The 12042-nt window shown below is 37.4% G+C and overlaps 1 protein-coding gene across 1 annotated transcript in view; it reads left to right on the top strand.

Annotated features, from left to right (window-relative positions):
- Positions 1 to 12042, top strand: part of ZMYM2 (zinc finger MYM-type containing 2) — a 92624-nt gene that overhangs the window by 20123 nt on the left and 60459 nt on the right. The window contains exons 2-3 of the mRNA XM_086883792.1: positions 5457 to 5547; positions 6694 to 7556. Of these exons, the coding sequence (XP_086739918.1) occupies positions 6704 to 7556 (853 nt within the window). The 5' untranslated portion in view covers positions 5457 to 5547; positions 6694 to 6703. The remainder of the gene's footprint in view (positions 1 to 5456; positions 5548 to 6693; positions 7557 to 12042) is intronic.

Genomic DNA, 12042 nt, shown 5'->3' with positions numbered 1-12042 from the left:
AGAGAACATGGAATTGAATGGATCTATCATATCCCTTATCATGCACCAGCTGCTGGGAAAGTTGAACGGTGCAATGGACTACTCAAGACTACCCTAAAAGCACTTGGTGGAAGAACCTTCAAAAATTGGGAAGTGAACTTAGCAAAGGCCACCTGGATGGTTAACACCAGAAGATCCATCAATCGAGCTGGTCCTGCCCAGTCTGAACCCTTGCACACGGTGGATGGAGATAAAGTCCCTGTGGTACACATGAGAGGTATGTTAGGAAAGACTGTTTGGATTAATCCCACCTCAGGCAAGAGCAAACCTATCCGTGGGATTGTCTTCGCTCAAGGACCTGGTTGCACTTGGTGGGTAATGCGGAAAGATGGGGAAACCCGATGTGTGCCACAAGGAGACCTCATTTTAAGTGAGAACTGTGTGTAAGGTTCCATTGTATATATATATATATATGTGTGTGTGGAGTTTAAGGAAGGTACTGATTTGGAATTATGTAGATGGTAATAGAATAAGGGGTGGATTATGTCCTGGGTTGCAGTATATTCTATCACCATCCTCATGTACTGTTGAAACCAGGTGAGGCAGTGCCCCCTGCCTCCCCCCCCCCCCCCCCCCCCCCGGGCTACCTTCTGTTAATGGGCCCATCAATGCCCTGCCCCATGACTCATAGATAACTTCCCCCTGTATTGTCCCCTGTTAATGGGCCCACCACTGCCTTGCTGCATGACTCAGAGATAACTTCCTCCTGGACTGTTTTCTGTTAATGGCTCATCAAGGCCTTATCTCATGACTCACCATCCCATTGTGAGATGCTCCTCCCCGAGGGAGGAGCCAAGCATTCCATACTGGATATAAGCTGAGAATTCGAACACCACAGCAGCCCTTACCTACGGGACTTCCAGAGGACAGGAGCTACTGCTGGACTTTCAGCTGAAGACCAGACCCCCTTTCTTCCAGAGGATCACGCTTCAACAAGACCACCTCATCTGGACGACTACCATCACCCTAACAGGGTTCCAGGCTGTATTCTGACTCTGTCAGTGTTTTTGATATTATTGCATTTATTCTTTTTATCATTTTCCTATTAAATTATAATTCTGACTTGCGATCTCTCACTGGTTTGATTTCAAACTAGTACAGAACGCCTGGTAACTTTATTGTGATAACAACAAATGATACATGATATTTTTCTCTTTAAATAATTAAATCCCCCAGAGAACCTCCTCTCAAAATCTTTATTATAGATAATTTCCATGGCAGTATTCACTGTGTGCAGTGTTTGAATGCCTTTTGGAAGACTTTAGTGGGATATACCAGTTCAATCAGGGCTGGTCAAAAAGTATGTGAACTCTTCAAAAAATTTTGGTAGTAGTCCTGTGAGACATTATATTTTCATTGCAAAATTCTTTTTACTCCCCTCCCCCACATTTTTTTGCTATATTTATTCAGCTGTAGTTTCTATCAATATATTTAGTGAAAGAGATAAGACTGTAATCTGAGTAATTGTTCTTGCCTTCTGCTTAAGTAATTGGTTGCAGATACTGAAATAAAAAATTGCTGATTGCCTTTAGAAATCTTAAGTGACTGCCACATGACCCTAGTGATTTGTTCTAAAATCCTCTTGTATTAGCACTTTGATCAACATTTTTCCTCTGACCTGACCCATAGAAAGAGAGCTTAGATGTGATCTTTCCTGATCTTTTCCTTACTGAATATCAGTGCAAAGAATTTATTCTGTGTTCTCCGGTTTAAGCTCCGTGGATACTCCTTTACTTCAGGAAAATTTTACTGATTGTAAAATTGACAAGAATTGGGATTTTAGGCAAACTGTTGCTCTGACAGTAGCTTAGTAGTTGCTAGGTCAGTAGCCTGTCTCTAGCCAAAAGGTGTATGAAATGTATATAAAACATCCCCCCAGTACAATTCCAGCACCTGTTTTGGTCAGAGACTTCCCGATAGAACTCTTTATTGGGTTTTTGGAGCCTTTGGGCTGGTTGTGTGTATAATACAGTGAGTTTTTTAAACGGCCTTTGTGCTTTCAAGCTTTTTGTTCTAGCTGCTCTATTTCTTTTCCTCCCACAAAAGTTCTTTCTGAAGCCAGATGTTGAAGTAATGAGGTTTTTGTATTTTTATTTTTTAATTCCCCATGGAATTTAAATATGCTTTTATGGAGTGCTATCTGGATAATTCCATCTTGAACTATGTTGTGTGGCTCAGTTAGACTAGGACTTGCTTTTTATTCAGAGAGTTCTCTAGGTGATTGAAGTTGGCTGTGTTGTGAAAATTTTTCCCATCATTTGGTGGTAGGGTGATTTTGCTTTTCCCCCCCTAGTTTGCACAGCTGTAGTTAAAATCTTCAGTTATTACTTTGCAGTCTCATTCCTTTTATCTCACCTATGGTCTCATTGTTGAGTGGAAGTGATTGATAGTATACCATTTCTGCTGTTGCTTCTGCTTGGGATTTGGAATTTAAATGTAGCCCAATATCTCTTGAGGTAAATATTTTAGTTATGATACTGTGGTTTCCTAGCAGAAAGTAATATTATTTTGCTGAGGCAAATAAGCCCCTTTTTGTTCCTATATTTGTGTCTTAGGACACTGTCTCCTAAATTTTGTTAATCTGTTCACATTTGAAGATCTCAGTTATGCATTATCTCCAAAGTCTTTCAAGTTCTTCGTTTTTGTTTTGCTTACAGCCTTTATATGGAAGCATGTGTACTTGCTGGTCCTACTTTTGGTGTCTGTTTCCAGTGCTCTGTTTTGGTGGAGCTGTAGTTAGCCAGATTTCAGTGACTCCTTTTGATTTTTGTGTTTTTGCTCCAAGTGTACATTACTGTGACTTTGATCTTCTGTCATCTTCATTCCACATGTTATTAATGGGACTTGGTAAAGGCATTTAAATTCCAGTTTCTGCTTTTCTTAAAGCAGATTTTTTTTGTTTTTTTGAGGTAGTTATACACCTCACCTGGGTTTCTACAATTCATGATAAATTTAACTCAATCATTCATCAGTGGAACTGACCCTACAATTATTACTTAGCTGTCTTAAGAGCTGTAGTTGTCATCATTCTAAAGTAGTGTCTGCATTTTGTCTCTTATTTCTTCCAGCATTTAAGCCTTGAACAAAGCAATGGGATCGTAATTCATTTCATTGTGAAGACTTAAATAGGTGAGTGATGTAGCTTAAATTAAGAGGGGCTCACAACACCTGGTTCAGGAAGGGCTATTGAATATTGGTAATGCTTCTGTTTCTGTCCAGCTGTGATTCTGGTGTTTGTGTACCACCACAAAGCCTTGAGCTTGTTCTTCAGCAGTATTGAACATGCATTTTCTGTAAACTAGGTCTCACTAGTTTGCGGGTTGGTTTTTTTGTTATTGGTTGGTTGAGATTTTTTTGTTTGAGGTGTTTGGTTGTTGTTGTTATTAGTAGTTGTTGTTGTTGTTGTTGTTGGAGGTTTGTTTATTAGTTGGTTGGGTTTTTTCTGTTTCAGTTTAGTTTTTTCAACCTGAATCTCAGCAATTCATCCAGTGATCAGTCTAATCAATCTCACAGGTTTCTAACAACTGTATTTCTATTGTAAAGCATCTTCTGCTTTTGCCAGCTTTGGGGTGTGAGTTTTTTCTAGTTTTCCATTCTAAACTTTTTTTTTAACTAATTCACTCTGGTTTTTTTGGTAGCTTTTCATTTAGAAATACTGGCTGTGACATTGCTTACGTGATTTTTGTGTTTCTTCTTGTTACTCCTACTTTTAGAAAACAAGCTACATAATTTTGCACATTTTATGGGCAATTCTGTTGTTGAGAGGTGAGAGCTATTTGCAGGGAAATAGATGCAGATTTTGCTTATGTGTTATTATTTTGCACTAGTAATTAAACACAATTTTTTTCTTTTTTTTTTTATATTTAATGGTACAGCTCATTAAAACCTAAGAGCTTTGTGGAAAAAGTAAATAGATTTAGGCAAAAAGATACATATTTTGAGTCTTAACTTTGCTACATGTTATGTGCAAGTACTGTAATATAGCCCAAGTCAGTCTTTCCACTGAGGATTTGTGAAAATAGGAATCATTAAGATTTTGAGTCAGGCCTGGGATATAGTCTTGGTATAGTCTCATTTTTTTATCTGTTCACATCTGTTCAAGTGTATTTAAAACTTTATTAAAAGCTTTATTTGTTTTGGATGCTTATGTCCTTGTAAAGAAAGAAAATATATAGAATAAACATATGAAACTTTAAAAATTGAATTAATTCTTTTCAGCAAAATCTGAAATGCATAAAAATCTGGCTTTAAATTATTCAACCCTAGAGGAAAAAGTAAAAGTGAAAGAGAATATTGGATTAAATTAATCTTCAGTGTAACTGACTGATTTCCAGGGAGGGACAAACCAACTACATTCATAATACAGTATTTTTTTTTGTGAGAAACCTTCTTTCATTCCATTTTAATGTTACATTTATTGTGGTTCAAATGCTATTACGTAATGGCATTTGGCTGTAAGGCTAACATAGGAAGGAATTAAAAGGTGGTCGCCTTTCTTCTAGGATTAATCTGGTTCACAGCTTTACTCTTTGGTCCTTGTCCTTCTCTCTCTGCTCCTGCTCAGTTAATGGACAGCAGGGCTTGAATAATGTAAATGTGTAGAAAAATATTTGAGCTTTATTCCTCTGGGCATCTTTACTGTCTGGGGATTTTGGGGGCTGTCCTCAAGCAGTAGATGACCACAGAAGTTGATGATTTCTCTTTTAAAAATGCTGCCAAGTCTGGAAAACCTAATGACCATTATAAAACCTGAAGAATAAATAGACACTTTGAACATTTTCAGTCTCTTGTGAATGATCACATGTGTTAATACAATCTATGGATGCCTGAAGCTGTGCTAAGTATTACTGCAAGTGCATATATTCAAGCTGAAAAATCTTAGCAGTGTAAGGTTTATATTGCATTGTAGGCCTGATTTTATGTCCTGTAGTTTTCCTTTTATATTTTAATTTTATTGTGTATTCTGCTACAGGCAGCAAGGAAGTTGACCTGATAAAAAAGAAGGCAATATAGCTGCTAAGATTTTTTTTTTCCTCAATTGCTCAGTTTCCTTGAATCATTTATTTCTTTAATATTCTATTACAGATCTACTTCTTAATTCTAACGTTTGATTACTCAATTGCAGTTATGCATGTCTGTCTCTTACCAAACACGGTGTATTTTTCCCTCTAAGAAGTCTTCTGGAAATGTGATGTGACAGAGTAGAAGATCTCAAACAGTACTCCTGCTGCTTTATTCACAGCAGGGATTGAATAGACTCACATTTCTCTTACTGTACACTCATAGTGCTGAAAGTCAGGTTTGAACTTAAACTGTAAATTTAGAAGAAAGTCAGTTTAAGGAACATAGCCAGCAGATGATGCTTGATATGAGGAAATCATGTTGGTTAGCTAATGTTTATTTTAACCCTGTTTCAGACCACAGTACTTTTGTGAAAGGCAGCAAATTGGTACAAGAGCAGTTTACCCACAGGAAAGAAAATAAAAGTTCTTGGAGCGACTTATTAAGGTAAACAGATTGCTGTGGATTTCTGGATGGGTAAGTATAGATGAGCAGGGTATTTCTACTTCTTGTATTTACCTTCCTGTATAAAGATTTTATAAAAAAGCACAGATAGCTACTTCTTCCACACAAACTTAGTGATGTCACACATCCGAATATACTCCAGGATGTACCCAAATTATGTCTGTATTTTTCTTGTGATATTATATCAAGATTGGTTTAACTTACTGATCTTCACTGTGGATGTTTTTTAGAGCCATGTTAGGTCTTTTAGATTTGATTATATCCAGGTTGACTTTTATAATTTTTAATTCATTGTTGAATTGACAGTTATGAAGAGCAGATTCCCCAAACTGAACAATTACTGAAAGCAAACAGGTCTCTCCAGGCTAAATAGCCATTGGGAAGTATTCTGAATAAACACTACTTGCTCTTAAAAGAAATAAGACAAAGTCACTGAAGGTTGCAGGAGTATGAGATAAGTCAGGACTTCAAATGAGCTGCCAGTCTGTAGTGGCTACAAATGAGAGAGGTTGCTGTCCACTTTTGCTGCTCAGTAATGTATCTATTCCTGTTGTGTGCAAGGGTTTCCAATATATCTCTTCCTTATTTGTTCCAGTCATCTTGTGGCTACCTAAAGAGCTTTTTGGCAGTGTGGGACTGGGGGAAAATCAGTTGAATTTCAAATTCATTGACATTCCTAATAGGGCTGAAATTTAATAGGAATTCAGTTTTTCTTTCTGTGTGCCTAAATCTTGATCTTGCTTTGCAGTCTAGCAAAAGCAGTGTTAGAAGGTCATTTCTTGTGTATGTGGGGTGGGAAAGGAACTGAGACATCAGGATCATGTAATAAATAGCACTGAAAATTCTGTTTCCTGTGTGTGTATGTAGTGATAGAACATTGTCATGTGCAGCAATTGTATATTTTTTGCTAGTATAAGGTTAGAAAGTAAATGGATGTTAAGACAGTCAAAGAAGACCATAGAAAAACTTAATTTTCCCTCATATTATCTCAGAAAGAAAATAAAGTAAAAGCTGGAACTATTAATTCTGTAGTTATTTTTAAGAACTGTTACTGGAAAGTTGTGTCTTACTCTGAAATTGGATGTGTTTTTTTTTTTTTTTTCTTGCTTTATTTTTTTCTTCAAACAGCAGATCTGGAATGGACACGAGTCCTCTGGGAGGATTAGACTTGTCTGAACATACTCCTAGTCTGCTAGGGAATACCACCATGGCAGCAGGTCTCACAAATGTAGGAAATACATTTGGAGGTCCACCAAGTTCCTTAGTTTCTAGACCTAATAAATTCCAAAACTCACCTATAGAAGATGATGATGATGTCGTTTTTATTGAACCTATACAACCTCCGCAAAATTCTACGTCGCTGGTAGCAGACCAAAGGAACGCTGCATTTACATCATCTAAAAATGAAGAACTTAAAGGAAATGATTGCAAAATGCTTCCTTCTCCAAAAGACTTAAATTCTCGAAAGGGGAGTATAAGTGAAACTATTATTATTGATGATGAAGAAGACATTGAAACAAATCAAGGACAAGAGAAGAATGCTTCCAGTTTTAATGAACGAAGACTTCCAGAGTGTAAAAATAGAACCAACGAAATGGAATTCTCACCTTCCAGTTTTTCGAGAAGTAAGGTAAATTCAGGAATAGGTAATAGTGGTATAACCACAGAACCAGACTCTGAAATTCAGATTGCTAATGTTACTACCTTAGAAACAGGTGCTATGAGCTCTGTCAGTGATGGTCATTTAGAAAATGATGCTGATGTGCGTGACATGAACCTAATGATTACACATGTAACATCACTGCAGAATGCCAGCTTGGGAGATGTATCTAACGGACTGCAGTCAGATAATTTTGGTGTTAATTTGCAAACATACACCCCATCTTTGACTTCACAGACCAAGACTGGTGTAGGACCTTTCAATCCTGGTAGAATGAACGTGGCTGGAGATGTATTTCAAAATGGAGAATCTGTGACTCATCATAATCCTGGTAAGTTGCAATTTTGAATGTTTACTTAAACGGTGAAAATAAATTGATTATAAATTTTTGATTAATGTATTTTTGGCAGTGATGCTGCTTAGTCTTTTAGCTTAATATGTATGAAACAATTAATTCCCTTCATGCCCATCACTACCTTGTCCATGACTAGAATAATGTATGCTCAGTGGCATAATATATTAGGAAACATGTCTTCACCAAAAGAATTATTAAGTATGGGAACAGGCTGCCCAAGAAAGTGGTCTCCAACCCTGGAGATATTTAAAAGGGGTGTTGATGTGGCACTCAGGGACATGGTTTAGTGTGGGAGTGCTGGGTTAGTGATTGGATTTGATGATCTGAAGCATATTTTCCAACTGAAATGATTCTGTGATTATATATGTGGTTTGGAAGATTTCTTCTGGATCACTGTTAGTCTGTTCTCCTTGAGTAGGAGACACTGAGGAGAACAGACTCTCGCCTTTATATGAAGCAGTACGTGCATAACAAGAGACACTTCTGTCCATCACATTAATTTAGGGTCTGATGTTCCCGTTGGAGTACCTATGAATGTACCTGGAGTACCTAGAACGGTTTGGATTGGAAAGGGCATTTAAAGGTCACCTCATCCAACCACCCTGCCATGGCAGGGACAATCTTTCACTGGATGAGGTTGCTCAAAGCCCCATCCAACCTGACCTGGAACACTCAAGGTTGGGGCATCCATAGCTTCTCTGGGTAACCTTTTCCTGTGTCTTGCCGCCTTCATTGTGAAAGAATTCTATCTCGTGTCCAATGTAAACTTATGCTATTTCAGTTTAAAGGTACTGCCTCTTGTCCTGTTACTACAGGTCTTGTTGACAGATCTCACTGCATCTTTTTCTGTAACCCCCCCCTTTATATGTTGAAAGACTGCAATATGATCTCCCCAGCCTTCTCTTCTCTAGACACAGCAACTCCAAACTCTTTGCCTGTCTTCACAGGAGAGATGTTCAAGCTTTCTGACACTTCTGTAACTCTCTTCCTCTGTCTGTGCCTGCTTTAACAGGCCCATTTCTGTCTTGTACGGGGGACATCAGAGCTAGATACAATATTCCAGGTGGGGTCTCAGCAGAGAAGAGGGACAGAATCACCACAGACCAGGATATGAGTGACTTTTTGGTCTGTAAGCACAGGTTGCTGGCTCATGTCCAATTTTCCATCTACCAGTCTCCCACAGTCCTTCTCCACAGGGCTGCCCTCAATTCATTCAGCCCCCAGTTTGTACTGATATTGAGGATTGCCCTGAGTGATCTTAGCACTTGGCCTTGTTGGGCTCTCAGTTTTCCATGGACTCATTCATCCTGGCTGTCAAGATCCGTCTGGATGGCATACTATCCCCTCTGGTTTGTCAATTGCACCATTCAGCCTGGTGTCACCAGTAAACTTGCTGGAGAGCTGCTTAATCTCACTCTCTGTGTTGTTGAAAAAAATAATATCAGTCCTGGTACAGATTTGAGGGACACAGCTTGTTACTGGTTTCCACTTAGACATTGAACCATGAACTGTAATTCTTGGGGTGCAGTCATCCCGCCAATTCCTTATCCATCAAATATATGTGTCTCCGATTCAGCAGCAAGAACATTGTGGGGAACGTCTTGGGAGAGGTCCAGGTAGATGAAGTCCATGTAGGTGTACTTTGGAGTGGAATTCAGGTTTTGTTTCTCTCAGTGGAATCTAGTTTTTGTGCTTCAGAAATGCTCCAGAGAAAGAGCCAACACCTAGTAAATTGAGGATGCAGTTTACAATTGCCGTGGCCTGGACCAGGTTATTAATGCAAATATATGTAGCTCAATATGTTTCAAGAGCTGCATGCCTCTGTAAAACTTCAGTACTGTCTTCTTCCCTACCTCTGCCCGAAGTTGTACTGACACATTTTTTTCAGCTTTTTAAAAAAGATAACATTTTTGCAAGATGACTCTGAAAATAAATTGTATAAATGACAGGAGAGAATTATTTTAAAGCACTTTGGAGCAGGAATGAGCAAGAAAGAAGGGGAGCAACCTGAAAAGCCATAACAATAAGAAGTAGTTGAACATGAAACTGTATAGTCTCATAAAGTTGGCCATTACAGAATTGCAGGTAGGAACCTGAAGGATGAACACATAAGGCAGTGAAGTATGAAAATTCACCAGGAATTAACTAAGGAAGTGTGATACACCTCAGTTCAAGGACATGAAAACTGGATTTTACTCATCTTTTGTAGAGAACTTAAAGCCAAGGAGATAACATGGCTGATAAGTGAGATGTGAAGAAAAGGCATAATATAAAATTTGTTTTTCTTAAAGGCATTTCTAGATAATAATATTCATAAAAATACCCATAAAAATGGGTATCTATGAAACTGGAATATGGAAAAAGTAAAAGGAAATGTTTTATATGTTCTTCTGGTATGTTTGTGGAAGAAGAAATGCGACAAAATACAGAAGAAGGCTATCTGAGGCCTTAAGAAAATAAGGAATAATTGAAATAAACTTAATGAGATATTACTACCTACCTTAATTAGGTATTGGTTGTGATGAAAGTTTCAAACCCAAATGAGTAGCAAACTCAAGTTTTCATGAGTGGCAGTTGAGTGCTACTGGAATTACAAGCAGATGTAGCTCTATTGCGCTTGCTGTGCATTTCTGATGTGGTAACAAATGTGCTTTCACTTGAAATCTAAAAGACGAATATAATAAAATGAAAAATAAAAAATAAAAGATGAGAATCTCAAAATGTTTCAGGGTGTTATGGTTCTACCAGGATATTAGTATATTAGAAGTAGTAGAGGTATAAAAAAAGTTTGAAGAGGGCACTTGATTTTAATTCTAAACACTCTGGTAGCTCATCTTAGTTTGTCAGTAAGGATATTCATGCCTTCAAAGGTAAACATCTTCAATGCTTTAAAGAAAAATGTGTTTTGTTTTGTGTCCTTCTCCTTTCACCTCTTAATTGCAGCTCTTCTATTTACTCTCAAGCACTACAACAGGTAAATTTCTAGCTTGTCTTAAATGCCTGAGTAGTAGGACATCCTTGACAGTTAAAAAATCATACCAGAAAATTATCTTTTGCCTGCTAAGGAATGTATGTTGTTTTTGCACTAACAAGTGATCTTGGAACTTTGTCCCTAAATGAATTTTAAAGCTATGGGTCAGAATATGTTGTTAATAAAATCCTTTGGGGAAAGAAAGGAATTCAGAAAAATAGGAGGAAAGGGTTCCTTCTATTTAATGAAAGATTATGGACCAAAATAATGTCGTTTAAGAACAAGGTATGGGCAGCTGGTCATGTCTGTAGTTTAATGTTTTTGTTATCTGAAGTCATAGAATTTAAAATAATCTTCCTTATATTTGGGTATTGGTTGTAATAACACTCCAGAAATACTCTGAATCACTGCAGTAGGACATTCAAGGCTAGGTAAGTCCCAAGTGCTGTCACAGTATTTGGTATAACTGCCACACACACTATTGAAAATTTATGCAAATGTTTTTTATAATGCAAAATTGATTCTATTCAGTTTTAATTCGTGCTTAAGGAATGTATTAGAAGTGACAGCTTTCAGAAGGTAAACATTTCTAAATTGACGACAGTCACTTTAAATGAAAGCTTAAATTCGAGAGAAAAGCATAGAAATGACATTTTGTTTGGGGGTTTCTTCCCCCCTCCCCCAGAACTGTATCTTCTGCTCCAGACCAAGATAAGGAGCATGTAATTTAACAAATTATCTTTATAGATGTATTTCTTTCAGGAAAAATGTTCTGCTTATATTCTTGTTATGTGAGTTACATGTATAGGAGGTTATGCTACAAAAGATTGGGCAAAGATGACTTTGTTCCATGGTAGTTTATTTTCCAAAAATACAGATAGAAAACTGGAGTTGGAAACATGGGAACATGGATCTATGTACTGCCAGAAGTTAACAAAATATTGTTTTCTAGGTTCATTGATTTCTGTTGAGGAAGACATATCCCTCATGACTTTGCACGTTCACTGCTACACAGTATAGTTCTCTGGCTGCAGCCTGGACTAGGAGCCAGTTCTAGGGTTTATCATCTAGGCTGGACACATTATGCTTGTTAAAGCTTTAGAACAAAATAACTAAAGAAAAGTTTCAGATCTAAATTTACTGAGTTTGTCTCAAACGTTGATTTAGAATTTCTGTGTCATCTGCTGGTCTCTTTTTTTTTAATTGCAGTTTTCTTTGTCTGAATATAAGATTGCCAATTTGCAATTTCAGTGCAAGTGAATTGAAATCTAGAAATCCTGTCACTAGATGTAGGTTGGGGCCATCAAGAAATTTGTCCATGTTTTGAAGCTTTGTAGCAATGGAGAGTGGTACCATCAAACAGGATTTTTTACAATAAACCTGAATTTAAAATATCTTTCTTCTGTGGTGATTCCCACAGAAAAATTATTTCATGGTCGTACATCCGTGAATACTGTTCTGTACATACATATGATTTATGTCTCTTGATTT

This window comes from Cyanistes caeruleus, chromosome 3 (assembly GCF_971803275.1).
Source record: "Cyanistes caeruleus chromosome 3, bCyaCae1.hap1.1, whole genome shotgun sequence".
In the NCBI taxonomy this organism is placed as follows: Eukaryota; Metazoa; Chordata; class Aves; order Passeriformes; family Paridae; genus Cyanistes; species Cyanistes caeruleus.
Note: the sequence above shows the minus strand (reverse complement) of the source record. Positions and strands in the feature narration are given on the sequence as shown.